The 17,177-nt window shown below is 45.4% G+C and overlaps 2 protein-coding genes across 3 annotated transcripts in view; both read right to left on the minus strand.

The window, feature by feature from the left end:
* Nucleotides 1-1,320, minus strand: part of LOC139407252 (kinesin family member 25) — a 274,790-nt gene extending 273,470 nt beyond the window's left edge. The window contains exon 1 of the mRNA XM_071150866.1: nucleotides 1,274-1,320. The gene's annotated coding sequence lies outside the window, so the exon portion shown is untranslated. The remainder of the gene's footprint in view (nucleotides 1-1,273) is intronic.
* LOC139407254 (transmembrane protein 18) overlaps nucleotides 1-16,014 on the minus strand; it is a 30,146-nt gene extending 14,132 nt beyond the window's left edge. The window contains exons 1-2 of one of the 2 annotated variants that reach the window (XR_011634080.1): nucleotides 15,625-16,014; nucleotides 9,917-10,961 (exon numbers count right to left, since the gene is read on the minus strand). Coding sequence is in view for 1 of the 2 variants with exons in the window: in XM_071150872.1 (XP_071006973.1) it covers nucleotides 9,917-9,976 (60 nt within the window). In the remaining variant the exon portion in view is untranslated. Of the gene's footprint in view, nucleotides 1-9,916; nucleotides 10,962-15,624 lie in introns of those variants that run through there. The other variant, XM_071150872.1, reaches the window with a different exon arrangement.
* Between the last annotated feature and the right edge of the window lie 1,163 nt (nucleotides 16,015-17,177).

A 17,177-nucleotide genomic window follows, 5' to 3' on the forward strand; every position in this document is an offset into this window, starting at 1 on the left:
TAGGACTGACAGCACTGCCTTGAGGAATACCATTGTCTACTCCATAGGCATCAGATAAAAAAGAGAGAGAAAAGAGAGAGAAAAGAGAGATTAAATAAGAAGACCAAAACCTAGTTGCATAATTGCCCACCAATACCAAGTCTGTAGGCCTTCTCTCCACATAGTGTCATAAGCCTTTTCAATGTAAAGTTTTTTCAACTTCATTGATCACCTTCACTAATGCATCCAAAGTAGATCTACCTTTACGGAATCCACTTTGACATTGACTGAATAAACCTCTATGTTCCAGGAAATATGACAATCTGTTGACTATCATCTTTTCCATCAGTTTACACAAGTTAGAGGTCAGTGCTATTGGTCTGTAACTATCAGCACATAAAGGTTCCTTACCAGGCTTTATAAAAAAGTAATATTACTGCACATTTCCAACCAGAAGGTATAACCCCCTCACTCCAAATCGTATTAAATAATCCCAGGAGAACATGTATGACCTCATCAGGTAGATGATTAAACATTACATAGCACAACTTTTATTTATGTATTTTTTATTTTACCTTTATTTAACTAGGCAAGTCAGTTAAGAACAAATTCTTATTTTCAATGACGGCCTAGGAACAGTGGGTTAACTGATCATGACCTGGGGCTGTATATCCACAGCCTTTTAAGGCTGAACCCATCTCCTGTATGGTAAAAACAGCATTCAAAGAGGAGCCAACAGTATCCCCTTTCTTATACACATTAACAGGAGCATTTAAAATTTCACACCTGTGTTGCTTATATACTTGATCCAAAGTAACCCCACTATGTACCTTATCAAATGTCTTCCCCAACAAGTCAGCTTTTTCTTGATCAGTTACAGCCATTTTTTGACCTAGAACCAAAACTGGAATTTGAGTGGACTTGCTTCTTCCAGTCATCTTCTTCAACATAGACCATACATCCCCCAGCTCAGTACCCCTGCCTATTGTAGAGCAGAACTGCCTCAAAAGCGAATTAACTTAAACAGAGCTTCTTTAATTACCAAAATTAGGCTCAGATTCCGACAGGACAAGACAAGGTTACAGCAAACATGACGACAGTCTGGTTCAGGCATTAATGACCTAATCAGAGGGAAAAAGGGAACAGGTGGGAAAAGGGGTGACGAGGTGGTTAGGAGGAGACAAGGCACAGCTGGGGGAAAGAGGAGGAGAAAAGGTAACCTAACAACGACCAGCAGAGGGAGACTGAAGGGAAAGGACAGAGACAAGACACAACATGACAGTACATCTCTCACCGAGCGCCTCCTGGCGCACTCGAGGAGGAAACCTGGCGGCAACGGAGGAAATCAGCGCACGGTCCAGCACGTCCCGAGAGGGAACCCAACTCCTCTCCTCAGGACCGTACCCCTCCCAATCTACGAGGTACTGGTGACCACGGCCCCGAGGACGCATGTCTAAAATTCTACGGACCCTGTAGATGGGTGCGCCCTCGACAAGGATGGGGGGGGGGGGGGGAAGACGAGCGGGGGCGCGAAGGACGGGCTTGATGCAGGAGACATGGAAGACCGGGTGGACGCGACGAAGGTATCGCGGAAGAAGAAGTCGAACTGCGACAGGATTAATGACCCGAGAAATACGGAACGGACCAATGAACCGCGGGGTCAACTTGCGAGAGCCGTCTTAAGGGGAAGGTTCTGAGTGGAGAGCCAAACTCTCTGACCGCGACAATATCTAGGACTCTTAGTTCTACGCTTATTAGCAGCCCTCACAGTCTGCGTCCTATAACGGCAAAGTGCAGACCTGACCCTCTTCCAGGTGCGCTCGCAACGTTGGACAAAAGCCTGAGCGGAGGGGACGCTGGACTCGGCGAACTGAGATGAGAACAGCGGAGGCTGGTACCCGAGGCTACTCTGAAAAGGAGATAGCCCGGTCGCAGACGAAGGAAGCGAGTTGTGGGCGTATTCTGCCCAGGGGAGCTGTTCTGACCAAGACGCAGGGTTGCGAAAAGAAAGACTGCGTAAGATGCGACCAATAGTCTGATTGGCCCGTTCTGCTTGACCGTTAGACTGGGGGTGAAAGCCGGAAGAGAGACTGACGGAAGCCCCAATCAAACGGCAAAACTCCCTCCAAAATTGAGACGTGAATTGCGGACCTCTGTCCGAAACGACGTCTGACGGAAGGCCATGAATTCTGAAAACATTCTCGATGATGATTTGTGCCGTCTCTTTAGCAGAAGGAAGCTTAGCAAGGGGAATGAAATGAGCCGCCTTAGAGAACCTATCGACAACCGTAAGAATAACAGTCTTCCCCGCTGACGAAGGCAGTCCGGTGACAAAATCTAAGGCGATGTGAGACCACGGTCGAGAGGGAATAGGAAGCGGCCTGAGACGGCCGGCAGGAGGAGAGTTACCGGACTTAGTCTGCGCGCAGACCGAACAAGCAGCCACGAAACGACGCGTGTCATGCTCCCGGGTGGGCCACCAAAAACGCTGGCGAATGGAAGCAAGCGTACCCCGAACGCCAGGGTGGCCGGCTAACTTGGCAGAGTGAGCCCACTGAAGAACGGCCAGACGAGTAGGAACGGGAACGAAAAGAAGGTTCCTAGGACAAGCGCGCGGCGACGGAGTGTGAGTGAGCGCTTGCTTTACCTGCCTCTCAATTCCCCAGACAGTCAACCCGACAACACGCCCCTCAGGGAGAATCCCCTCGGGGTCAGTGGAGGCTACTGAAGAACTGAAGAGACGAGACAAAGCATCAGGCTTGGTGTTCTTAGAGCCCGGACGATAAGAAATCACGAACTCGAAACGAGCGAAAAACAGCGCCCAACGCGCCTGACGCGCATTAAGTCGTTTGGCAGAACGGATGTACTCAAGGTTCCTATGGTCAGTCCAAACGACAAAAGGAACGGTCGCCCCCTCCAACCACTGTCGCCATTCGCCTAGGGCTAACCGGATGGCGAGCAGTTCGCGGTTACCCACATCATAGTTACGTTCCGACGGCGACAGGCGATGAGAAAAATACGCGCATGGGTGGACCTTGTCGTCAGAGAGGGAGCGCTGAGAAAGAATGGCTCCCACGCCCACCTCTGACGCGTCAACCTCGACAACAAACTGTCTAGAGACGTCAGGTGTAACAAGGATAGGAGCGGATGTAAAACGATTCTTGAGGAGATCAAAAGCTCCCTGGGCGGAAACGGACCACTTAAAGCACGTCTTGACAGAAGTAAGGGCTGTGAGAGGAGCTGCCACCTGACCGAAATTACGGATGAAACGACGATAGAAGTTCGCGAAGCCGAGAAAGCGCTGCAGCTCGACGCGTGACTTAGGGACGGGCCAATCAATGACAGCTTGGACCTTAGCGGGATCCATCTTAATGCCTTCAGCGGAAATAACAGAACCGAGAAATGTGACGGAGGAGGCATGAAAAGTGCACTTCTCAGCCTTCACAAAAAGACAATTCTCTAAAAGGCGCTGGAGGACACGTCGAACGTGCTGAACATGAATCTGGAGTGACGGTGAAAAAATCAGGATATCGTCAAGGTAAACGAAAACAAAGATGTTCAGCATGTCTCTCAGGACATCATTGACTAATGCCTGAAAGACAGCTGGAGCGTTAGCGAGGCCGAAAGGAAGAACCCGGTATTCAAAGTGCCCTAACGGAGTGTTAAACGCCGTCTTCCACTCGTCCCCCTCCCTGATGCGCACGAGATGGTAAGCGTTACGAAGGTCCAACTTAGTGAAAAACCTGGCTCCCTGCAGGATCTCGAAGGCTGAAGACATAAGAGGAAGCGGATAACGATTCTTCACTGTTATGTCATTCAGCCCTCGATAATCTATGCAGGGGCGCAGAGACCCGTCCTTCTTCTTGACAAAAAAAAACCCCGCTCCGGCGGGAGAGGAGGAGGGGACTATGGTACCGGCGTCAAGAGCTACAGACAAATAATCTTCGAGAGCCTTACGTTCGGGAGCCGACAGAGAGTATAGTCTACCCCGGGGGGGGGTGGTTCCCGGAAGGAGATCAATACTACAATCATACGACCGGTGTGGAGGAAGAGAGGTGGCCCTGGACCGACTGAACACCGTGCGCAGATCGTGATATTCCTCCGGCACCCCTGTCAAATCACCAGGCTCCTCCTGTGAAGAAGAGACAGAGGAAACAGGAGGGATAGCAGACATTAAACATTTCACATGACAAGAGACGTTCCAGGAGAGGATAGAATTACTAGACCAATTAATGGAAGGATTATGACAAACTAGCCAGGGATGGCCCAAAACAACAGGTGTAAAAGGTGAACGAAAAATTAAAAAAGAAATGGTTTCACTATGATTACCAGAAACAGTGAGGGTTAAAGGTAGCGTCTCACGCTGAATCCTGGGGAGAGGACTACCATCCAGGGCGAACAAGGCCGTGGGCTCCTTTAACTGTCTGAGAGGAATGTCATGTTCCCGAGCCCAGGTCTCGTCCATAAAACAGCCCTCCGCCCCAGAGTCTATTAAGGCACTGCAGGAAGCTGACGAACCGGTCCAGCGTAGATGGACCGACAAGGTAGTGCAGGATCTTGAAGGAGAGACAGGAGTAGTAGCGCTCACCAGTAGCCCTCCGCTTACTGACGAGCTCTGGCCTTTTACTGGACATGAAGTGACAAAATGACCAGCGGAACCGCAATAGAGACAGAGGCGGTTGGTGATTCTCCGTTCCCTCTCCTTAGTCGAGATGCGGATACCTCCCAGCTGCATGGGCTCAGCACCCGAGCCGGCAGAGGAAGATGGTAGTGATGCGGAGAGGGGGGCGACGGAGAGCGCGAGCTCCTTTCCACGAGCTCGGTGACGAAGATCAACCCGTCGCTCAATGCGAATAGCGAGTTCAATCAAGGAATCCACGCTGGAAGGAACCTCCCGGGAGAGAATCTCATCCTTTACCTCTGCGCGGAGACCCTCCAGAAGACGAGCGAGCAAGGCCGGCTCGTTCCAGCCACTGGAGACAGCAAGAGTGCGAAACTCAATAGAGTAGTCTGTTATGGATCGATTGCCTTGACATAGGGAAGACAGGGCCCTGGAAGCCTCCTCCCCAAAAACAGATCGATCAAAAACCCGTATCATCTCCTCCTTAAAGTCCTGATACTGGTTAGTACACTCAGCCCTTGCCTCCCAGATTGCCGTGCCCCACTCACGAGCCCGTCCAATAAGGAGAGATATGACGTAGGCGACACGAGCAGTGCTCCTGGAGTAAGTGTTGGGCTGGAGAGAAAACACAATATCACACTGGGTGAGGAACGAGCGGCATTCAGTGGGCTCCCCAGAGTAACACGGCGGGTTATTGATTCTGGGCTCCGGAGATTCGAAAGCCCTGGAAGTGGCCGGTGGATCGAGGCGGAGATGGTGAACCTGTTCTGTGAGGTTGGAGACTTGGGTGGCCAGGGTCTCAACGGCATGTCGAGCAGCAGACACTTCCTGCTCGTGTCTGCCTAGCATCGCTCCCTGGATCCCGACGGCTGAGTGGAGAGGATCCGAAGTCGCTGGGTCCATTCTTGGTCGGATTCTTCTGTTACGGTGCGTGAATGAGGACCCAAAAGCGAATTAACTTAAACAGAGCTTCTTTAATTACCAAACATAGGTAGGCTCAGACGGACCGGCAGATTCCGACAGGACAAGACAAGGTTACAGCAAACATGACGACAGTCTGGTTCAGGCATGAAACACAACAAACAAACAAGAATCCGACAAGGACAGGAGCAGGAACAGAGAGAGATATAGGGACCTAATCAGAGGGAAAAAGGGAACAGGTGGGAAAAGGGGTGACGAGGTGGTTAGGAGGAGACAAGGCACAGCTGGGGGAAAGAGGAGGAGAAAAGGTAACCTAACAACGACCAGCAGAGGGAGACAGGATGAAGGGAAAGGACAGAGACAAGACACAACATGACAGTACATGACAATTAGATTCTCAGGAGACATATTCCTACGCAACACTGTGTAAACCCTATTTCTTTCTCGAATAGCTACAGTACACTCTTCAGTCCACCAAGGAACCCCCTTCCTTTTCTCACACACTTCACTCACTGGTACATATAAATTCGCAGACGCAAAATCAGAGGTCACAGAGGCATTACATACATCAACCGTTCTCTCTAAAGACAACTGTTCAACAGACTTTAAGCAATGCTCACCAAACTTTTCCCAGTCTGCTTTATGAAAGACCCATCTTCTGAACGGTACCCTGTCTGGAATAATAACATGACAGTTCAGGGTACACCAAATCAGGAAATGATCACTTCCAACAGCAGAATCATTCCTTACATTCCATTCACACATAGATGCAATAGAGCTAGAAGCCAGTGTGAGGTCCAGGCAGGATGTAACCCCTCTAACAACATCAACTAATGTACCACGCCCATCGTTAAGACATACTAATGCTCTTGTCTCCATATCTTCCACAATAGTACCATTAGCATCTGTATGTGTGCTTCCCCATAAACTATTAGGTGTATTAAAGTGGCCGCACCATATCTCTCTAGACCCCAATTCTCCTGATGTCATCAAACTTCTCTACAGATGACATGGGCTGTAAAAATGTTGTAACTTAATATTGCTACCTGCACTGTAGATTTCCATCATCACACATTCATATTCAGATGGGACAGGTATATTACAATATACAGTGCCTTGCGAAAGTATTCGGCCCCCTTGAACTTTGCGACCTTTTTCCACATTTCAGGCTTCAAACATAAAGATATAAAACTGTATTTTTTGTGAAGAATCAACAACAAGTGGGACACAATCATGAATTTGAACGACATTTATTGGATATTTCAAACTTTTTTAACAAATCAAAAACTGAAAAATTGGGCGTGCAAAATTATTCAGCCCCTTTACTTTCAGTGCAGCAAACTCTCTCCAGAAGTTCAGTGAGGATCTCTGAATGATCCAATGTTGACCTAAATGACTAATGATGATAAATACAATCCACCTGTGTGTAATCAAGTCTCCGTATAAATGCACCTGCACTGTGATAGTCTCAGAGGTCCGTTAAAAGCGCAGAGAGCATCATGAAGAACAAGGAACACACCAGGCAGGTCCGAGATACTGTTGTGAAGAAGTTTAAAGCCGGATTTGGATACAAAAAGATTTCCCAAGCTTTAAAAATCCCAAGGAGCACTGTGCAAGCGATAATATTGAAATGGAAGGAGTATCAGATCACTGCAAATCTACCAAGACCTGCCCGTCCCTCTAAACTTTCAGCTCATACAAGGAGAAGACTGATCAGAGATGCAGCCAAGAGGCCCATGATCACTCTGGATGAACTGCAGAGATCTACAGCTGAGGTGGGAGACTCTGTCCATAGGACAACAATCAGTCGTATATTGCACAAATCTGGCCTTTATGAAAGAGTGGCAAGAAGAAAGCCATTTCTTAAAGATATCCATAAAAAGTGTTGTTTAAAGTTTGCCACAAGCCACCTGGGAGACACACCAAACATGTGGAAGAAGGTGCTCTGGTCAGATGAAACCAAAATTGAACTTTTTGGCAACAATGCAAAACGTTATGTTTGGCGTAAAAGCAACACAGCTGAACACACCATCCCCACTGTCAAACATGGTGGTGGCAGCATCATGGTTTGGGCCTGCTTTTCTTCAGCAGGGACAGGGAAGATGGTTAAAATTGATGGGAAGTTGGATGGAGCCAAATACAGGACCATTCTGGAAGAAAACCTGATGGAGTCTGCAAAAGACCTGAGACTGGGATGGAGATTTGTCTTCCAACAAGACAATGATCCAAAACATAAAGCAAAATCTACAATGGAATGGTTCAAAAATAAACATATCCAAGTGTTAGAATGGCCAAGTCAAAGTCCAGACCTGAATCCAATCGAGAATCTGTGGAAAGAACTGAAAACTGCTGTTCACAAATGCTCTCCATCCAACCTCACTGAGCTCGAGCTGTTTTGCAAGGAGGAATGGGAAAAAATGTCAGTCTCTCGATGTGCAAAACTGATAGAGACATACCCCAAGCGACTTACAGCTGTAATCGCAGCAAAAGGTGGCGCTACAAAGTATTAACTTAAGGGGGCTGAATAATTTTGCACGCCCAATTTTTCAGTTTTTGATATGTTAAAAAAGTTTGAAATATCCAATAAATGTCGTTCCACTTCATGATTGTGTCCCACTTGTTGTTGATTCTTCACAAAAAAATACAGTTTTATATCTTTATGTTTGAAGCCTGAAATGTGGCAAAAGGTTGCAAAGTTCAAGGGGGCCGAATACTTTCGCAAGGCACTGTACAAGACCTTCCCTTAGGAACGTAGCACACCCAACATTGCCCTATTTAATCGTACTCCAGACAGTCTGAGAGGACAGAACACTACCACTCAACACCTCCTGGAAATGTTATGCAGTACTTCTCTGCCGCAGCCACCACAACCTCTATTTTCTGTGACTTCCGATCCATTTCTCTAGTACAATTGACAACCATGGCTGTGAATGCTAAACAGCCCAATTTACTGAAGCACTTTTCTTCCCATCATTCTCTCTTGGTCTCTGCCTACTCACAGGAATCCTCTCAGTATCCCTCACCCTGTACCCATATTCCTCTACCACTCTCTTCACTGCTTTGGCAAACAATACTTTCTGTACTACTCTAACCCTGGCAACCTCAACCTGCATTTTTCTCATTGGACACCTCCGATGTCCAACCCCACAGGCACCCCCACAGCTAACACACACAACTTTCTCCACCGATACTACATATTTCTTCATCTCATGCCCTCATGCACACTTCTCACATCTAGGAATCTCCCTCCTACACACTGCTGCAACATGCTCATATACTTGACACCTAAAACACTGTAGTATTTTTGGAAACAAAAGCTCTCATGAGATAACTTACACCTCCTAACTTGACCTTGTCGTGCAAAAGCTCTACATCAAAACTCAGCAGGACAGACAATGTGTTCTCCGTTTCCCCACGCTCTCCACCGGATCTGCGTTGCACCAAACGGTGTGCATCACAGACATTGGGAAACTTCAATTTCAACTGATCCTCAACACTTAATGCCCCCCCCCCCGTTATCACTCCTTTCAATGATGACTCCTTTCAATGAGAGCAAAGCAAGTCTCATTTCTTGTCCCTAATCGCGTTATGCAGAGCTCCCACTCCTCACTTATCCACTCCGAGTTACTCTCACCAACTCAACGGTCCCCAACCTGTCATCCCATATGGATCAGCCAAAATGCAAGGATCCATTCTCTCCACAAACATCACTCCCACTGGACCAGAAACATCCTTTTCATCCTCGGGATGAGGCCGAACTCGGTGGTCCTCTCCGCAGGTAATACATCCAAACTCTCATCATGTTCCATCTCTGAGCTACTAGAGCACGTATCCTTCTGTTTGCACTTTACGCCAACCCTCCTCATCACACCGCTTCCCTCTACACTCAGCTCCTTCTCGGTGGTCGTCCCAGCAGGTAGGCCCACTTCATCCTGGACTGGCTCACCACTGCTGTCTGACTCCATTTGAAGATCATTAAGGTTCTCAAAAGAGAATGAAGACCTGTAAGTCTTACTACTTGGTGTACTCAGGAGATACATCTCTGATCTTAACAGCACCATTATTTCGCATCATCGGACTTCCTGGTTCGTCTGCGTTTCAGCCTCCAGCTAACATTGTGGAAAGACCATCAGGTTTTCCACCGATGGGTATTCATCAGAAGTTTTATAATATATATACTGCAAAAAAAACCAGACATACTCTACAGTAGAGCTATAATACAGCACATAGTAGCCTCAGGCATAAGTTTAAATTGTATTTATTCGCATAGAAACGGACTTTCAAAGACAGATATAGGCAATAGAGAGATGCAGTGTGTATTCTTTGGTAGCATATCACTGGAATTTTAGTCACAATCCATCTGTCTATTTGCACATGAAGGTATGCTGTACTCACTGTTAACTTCTCGCTGTCAGCTTTCTTTATCATAGAAACATACATTTTTCTTTCTATCATATTACATTTAGAAGATATTCTGAAAATATATTATTCTGCTGTAAATCCACTGGGGTTGTGCTATGCCCCTGCTTCTGTTGACTGGCTGGGACAAAAGACAGACTGTCCCCAGTGTGCAGGAAGAGGCCCTCAAGCCTTGATTCAGTTTGCTTTCCGGTTTTGGTTCCCCTTTCCACCCCAACCCCGCTAATTCTTTCCTGTCTCTATCTAAATCCCTTTGTTAACAAGCTCCTGTCCAGTCCTGATTCACAATCTGACGCCATAGAACAAACACACATTCTGTTTGCGCCACACAATTTTCCTTTTCTCTCCTGCTGTCTCTTTAACAGGCTTTACACAAGGTGATGGTTGCATGTTACATAAATTCTTTGAGTTGAAAAAGGCACAATGTATATTTGAGAAAATAATGAACAATTGTGCAGTAAGTAACTGTGAAATGCTGTAATTAAAGAGTTTACAAATATACAAAATATTCCATAAATTTCAATGTTAAAGTCATTGTAAAAGTATAAAACGTCTGACATAGATATATTTCCTAACCATATCAACATTCTGTCACATAAATGTAATTACAAATGCATCAATGTGGTTCCTACAAAGTTCCTATTAAGTAACTATAAAAACATAAACAGTTTATTACATCTTATAAACATGCAAAATCTTGCAATGAGAATCAAATCATTTTTATCATTATTCTACAACAGGATATTGAAATTCTATAATTTCATAATGTAGAGAAGACTTGCAATTGAGCGTTTTCAGTGCTGGTTTAATTTGAGACCCTGGGGCCACAGCGATAGAGTCAGTGAACATTAAGAAGGATTACAGATCAATGTGATTGGTCCTCTCAGCCCCTGTCCCTGCCCGCATGAAACTCTGGAACGAGGGTAGCAGCGGCAGTGAGTGGGGTGGAATAGCCTGCTGCCATACTGTGAAGACCAAGCATCAAACACTTCCAGCTGTAGCGAAGGGCCTTGCCGACATTCTGGAAGACAAAGCACGCACAGAGAGCAAAGTCAATAAACGGATCATCAATTAACAACCATCATCAGCAATACAAACCTAATCATCATTAAATGACTCATCCTATCTGCAGATGGAACATACAGTGGGCTGCTGTAAGTGTGAGGATGATTTTACAACTCATCAACAGATCTTGAGGACAGAACTAGGTCAAGAATAAGGGATTACATTATTAAACACATGCTCAGGCCGAACCAATCTGCTCCATACTCAGACAATGGGCGCCCGGCACAGCAGGGGGGAAATCACTGCATCCTTTTTATTTGTCTAACTAAAATAAGCAGTGATCCCTGTGCTGAACAATAGGGTTCCATGTTTAGTGTTCAGGAAAGGGCTGGCCAGCTGGCGCTATCCCAGAGTGTCTGAACTGACTGCATCAGGGGATGTTCAAAAACACCAAAACATTTCCCAACCTGTAGTCTTAAAATGTATCACTATCAAGGCCTCAAATCAAACGTCCAAACACCCCTGTCACCTGTAGACCTGTAGCATTGATATTAGATGGTTATGTTTACAGTGAATTCATGTAGCGGCAACAGGATTTTTAACGTGATCCAATATAACTGATTGGCCGATTGGCAGACTCTTTCCTAGTTATTATAACCTTATACACAACACACACCACAGCACGTGTGTGAGTGGTAAAATATGAACTTTCTTAACAAAGACAGATAAGGAAGAAATTACATGTGACTAACTGCCGTCAATCAGTTGGAAGGACCATAACACATCCCATACAAAGTACAGGAATAACCAAATGTAGGATTATGGTCACTTACTGCGCCATAATAACACTCCATTTAGTTATTCCTATACTTTGAATGGGGTTTGTCATGGTCCTTCCAACTGATTGATGGCATTTAGTCAGCCCTACATTTGGTTATTATTATTGTACTTTGTTTGGGGTTTGTTATTGTTATTAATAGCCAACAGGCTACCTATATCCATGACCCTACCAAATGTAATTGATAATCCCTCACCACAATGACAGAGAATCCATTCAGGGCCAGCTGAAGTGATGAGGGTTGAATGACTCTTTGGCAGTGTTTGTCCCAACATTCGCTGACTATCTCTAATGCTTATCCTGTAGCGACATATCACAGAGGGTTGAGAGGTGAAACTACCTTGAAGCTTTAGGGATCTAGCTGGATCAGAGCTCTTTAGTGATTCAATGAGGCTTAGTCTTGGCTTTGTAATTGACCAGTGAATGTCTGAGCCTCAGCCCATGGGATAGTGCAGAATAGACATCCCAGAGGTAATGTTGGCCTGCTCACCTTGGAGAGGCTATGCTGCCGCACACTTTAATTCACAGGCAATAAAGAATAAATACCTTGTAAAAAAACCTAGGTGTTATTTGATTTTTTAACTACATTTTGAATCACAGATTAGGAATGTGACCAAAATAGTGTGACCAAAATTACCACCTGAGGAACATTGCCCAGGTGGGGCCATTTCTCACTCAGGCTGATACAGAGAGACTCATCCATGCTTTTATTATAAGCAGGCTTGACTACTGTAATGCTCTCCTGTCTGGTCTAACCAAGAAAGCCATTAGTCAACTGCAAAACATACAGAATTCTGCAGCACGGGTACTGACCAAGACCAGATGGAGAGCACACATTACACTGATTTTAAGGTCTCTGAGTTTTAGAATTAAATTTAAGATAATTCTATTGATTTTTTTTAATCAATCCACGATTGTGCACCCCAACACATGTCAGACATGCTTTTAAGTTATGTACCCAGTAGGTCCCTCAGGTCTTCTGGCACTGACCTTTTAACTACCCTAAAGCCTTGGACCATGAGGCATGGAGAGACAGCCTTTAGTTCTTATGACCCCAGCCTGTGGAATAGCCTGCCAGAGAACCTGAGGGGGACCAAGAGGCATGGAGAGACAGTCTTTAGTTATTATGACCCCAGCCTCTGGAAAAGCCTGCCAGAGAACCTGAGGGGGACCAAGAGGCATGGAGAGACCGTCTTTAGTTATTATGACCCCAGCTTCTGGAAAAGCCTGCCAGAGAACCTGAGGGGGGCTGAAACGGTGGACATATTTAAAGGAGATCTTAAAACACATCTCTTTGGCTTTGCTTTTCCTTAGGGTGCTTTTTAGTTGTTCAGTTTGTGTCAATCTTTTTTTACATTTACTTTTAAATCTTATGTTTGTTGTCTAGTAAATATTTCAGCTTTTATTTTCATTGTTTTTAGTTTTTTTCCCTGTAAAGCGCATTGCGTTGCATTCCCTGTCTGAAATGTGCTGTATAAATAAAGCTTGATTTGATATGATTTAGAACCTAATATAGCCACAACAACAACAGTGAACCCATGTCATGACTTCTGCCCGAACAAGTCTCCTCCTCTCCTTGTTCGGGCAGCGTCCGGCGGTAGACGTCACCGACCTTCTAGCCATCGCCAATCCACTTTTCCATTGGTTTTGTCTTGTCTTCCATCACACCTGGTTCCAATTCCATCAATTACATGTTGTGTATTTAACCCTTTGTTCCCCTCCATGTCCTTGTCCGTAATTGTTTGTGTCAGTGCTTGTGCACGGTATGTTCTGGTGTGCGTCGGGTTATGTACCCATGTATTTTATTGTTCTGTATCCGGTGGGTTTTGCTCTCCTGCGTCTGACTTCTCTGCCGCCAGTATGCACCCATGACAGAATTACAGACCACTACTATGGAGTCAGCAGGAGCAGGTACCCCGGTATTAGGGGTGGAGGAGCGCGTCCGGGAGCACGCAGCAATGCTCCAACATCTTGGCATCGCCATGGACCACGTTGTCCAGACTATGGACCGCTGGGAGAGACAGGGAGTTCTTCCAGCGCCTCCACCAGCACAACCGGGGTCTCCACTGAGCGCCCCACTTCCTCCTGGTCCCAGTGGGATTCGTCTCTCCCTGCCCCAGGAATACGACGGAAAGGCTGCAAACTGCCAGAGGTTCCTTCTCCAACTGGACCTATACCTGGCCACCCTCCACCCGACTCCGTCGGGTCGTGAGAGTGTGTCCGCCTTCGTCTCGTGCCTCACCGGGAAAGCCCTGGAGTGGGCCAACACCGTATGGAGAGAGGGAGATGAGGCGTTGGACCAGTTTGAGGAGTTCACCCGTGAGCGCCTCTTCCATCTGAGTCAGGAGACGAGGAGCGCCCAGGAGTTCGCCCTGGAGTTTAGGACCCTGGCTGCCGGCGCAGGATGGAACGACAGGGCCCTGATCGACCATTACCGCTGCAGTCTGCGCGAGGACGTCCGTCGGGAGTTGGCCTGCAGAGACACCACCCTCACGTTTGACCAGCTGGTGGACCTGTCCATCCGGCTGGACAACCTGCTGGCTAACCGTGGACGTTCAGATTGGGGTCTGGTGGTTCCATCCCCCCGCACCCCCGTCACACCATACCTATGGAGCTGGGAGGGGTGGTGCGCAGGGAGACCGGAGGGGGTTCCAGCTCGTGCACCATCTGTGGCCGCAGAGGTCACACTGCCGGTCTTCTGGGGATCGAGGTAACAGGCAAGTCGCTCTGGCGTCACCCAGGTGAGCCGGCACCATTCTCACCCAGAGTCCTCTGTTGTTTATATGTTTGTCTATGATATATTTTCTGAGTTTTCCCTGCATGACAACCCACAAACACTGTTTACATGGAAATGGTTTTAAGAGCTATATTCTTAAACATGAGTTTCTTGACAGGAAATATTTTTAAGTCAAAGAACTGGACCGTGACGGTCTTTTCATGTTTTATGTTATGGTTTAGATATTCCCCTTTGACCCCAAACACATTGTATCTAGCACAGTGGAACAGACTAACACAGGGAGAGGTCTTAAAACAATCTAAATCTGGAGAAAAGCCAGGCATATGGGTGGTGGCAAGATAGGAAGATACAATAAATATATCAACAGTGACTGATTGTATCATTCAACTTGTAGTTCATATTGTGTCACAATACAGGTGGTTTAACAGTAACACAATCAGTGTTGAAAGCAAACAGTAAGAAACAAAGTGTTAATGTGAGGTGCTGATTAGAAAACAACAATCTGAGAAAAGTCAATCACAATAGATTGGTTTGTAACACCGATTTCTTTCATGAAAAGCCTTTATATTGTAGTCTTATTTCACAATGATCTCTCGAGCTCTATGGTTTGTGATTCTTATTATCGATTTGACATCATTCAGTCATATGATGAGTATCAGGCAATTTGATGCAGGTTTGATGGCCTGGTGCCATATTGTGATAATTGTATCACGATAATGATATTGATTATGATATTGCCTCGAACTTACCCATATTATGCGCAACTATTACATACTGTGTTGGAAATTATACACTACAGGGAATTCTATAGTTGAAAGTATCTGAAAATGTAGCATTGATGTTACTGTCTTTTTCCTATTGACAATATAAATGTTATGATTATGAACAACTGAAGGTTGTTATACCAGTGTAATTATAACAAAACAGAATACATTTGATTTTCAAAGGTTATGTGCATCATAATGGTTAGTTAAGGATTAATTACCATTGAACAAAACGTTGGTTAAAGTTAATCATTGAAGGGGGAAAAAACTAGACCTATTTTTTATAAATATAATAGCACAGAAAGATACATGCAGCAGTAATGTTTTTCACCAAATCTACCTTCTTGACTTTCTTGTATTTTTTTTTCTTCTTGTTTTTCTTTTCTTCTTTCGCTCTTTGCCTTCCTTCATCCTCTTCGACTAGGGGCTCGTACCTCTCCGGTAAAAAGGCCAAATGGATCTCAGTGGCGCACTTCTCTTTCTTTCTCCCCCCATCCTTTACCTGGGGGCCGGGGGTCTCATGTTGGTCCGAACAGTCTACTTGTCGGTGATACCTGGCTCCTTTCTCCACTTGCCTCTCACCTAAGGACTCAGTATTATTAAATAACCTCAATACGAGAGATTTGGGCTTCATTGTTGTCTCTCAGGTGGTAGTTGCCGTTCTTTGTCGCAGTCATGGTAGAATTGAAATCTGTCACTTGCTGCTATGTTGTCAACACAAGGTATGTGCTTGAATGGGCGTGCATTCCATTGGACTGCTGGCACGTTGCCCTTAAAGATGTAGTCAGACTGGTTTGTGCAGGAAGTTGTGTTGCACACACTCATGATTTGTCTTTAACCTGCTAATTCATTGTAACATAATCTTGTGGATTAGAACCGCAGATTTATATACTATATAGGCCTAAATTGTGTTAAAGAGCAATACCCATAGCCATAGTGAATGAGACCTATAACGGGCCCATAATGAAGTAAATTGGCCCCTCAGGTCCCTGCTTGCCCCAGCTACAACGCAATGCCGCCCTCTATCAGGCGCATGTAGAAGTATGTTCAGGTGCATTTCTAGAAACTGATCCACAGTCAGTTTGCGTTTTAATGATAAGAGAGTGGAGAAAAGGTGTAATATGCCCCTGGTGGTTTAGTGGAAATATTACCCTGGTGGTTTAGTAGAAATATGACCCTGGTGGTAAGCAGGTTTACAGAGTAATTAAAGCCTGGTTGGCACGCGATCCACATGACTACACAGCTGTGAGTTTGAGAGCTGGTGTCAGCGAGTCTAACAATAAAGTTCTGGAAAACCGTTAACTGAAGCCTCAGGAGCTAGGATAGGGCAGAGGACACAACAACTCTCATTTCCTTCAGGTAGGATATTTATTCTTGCAAATTGCTTTAATTATTAAGCCTCATAATTTTTCACGATATGATCAATGTTTTCTATTGCAGAATGAACATGGGAAAGGACATGTCAGACAAATAAAAGTAGTGTAGTTCTTTCATGAAGAGTGAATGTTTTTTCATTAATGTGCCCATAGTCCGTTCAAGAGAACTACGTGAAAGATTTATACAAGTAAACAAGTCCACTTTAACAGTGATACATAAACAAAAGAAATCAGTGTATAAATTATTAGATATTTTTTCTACAGCAGTATCAGACGTAGGGTATTATGCCAATTTTCATGTGGCAAAAATCAATATTTGCTGGATTTGATCTGTAACATACACAATTAATATAAACACAAACATCATAACTTGAAATAAAGATTCTCAAAGTTGGCATTTTATGCGCTGTGTAAATTCCTGAAAAGCAGTCCTCATTCTTCATGAGAGGCCCAATCGACTTACTTCCAAATACTGTCCATAGAGAGAAACTTTTACCATGGGCAGTATTTTAATGCA

This window comes from Oncorhynchus clarkii, chromosome 4, assembly GCF_045791955.1.
Source record: "Oncorhynchus clarkii lewisi isolate Uvic-CL-2024 chromosome 4, UVic_Ocla_1.0, whole genome shotgun sequence".
In the NCBI taxonomy this organism is placed as follows: Eukaryota; Metazoa; Chordata; class Actinopteri; order Salmoniformes; family Salmonidae; genus Oncorhynchus; species Oncorhynchus clarkii.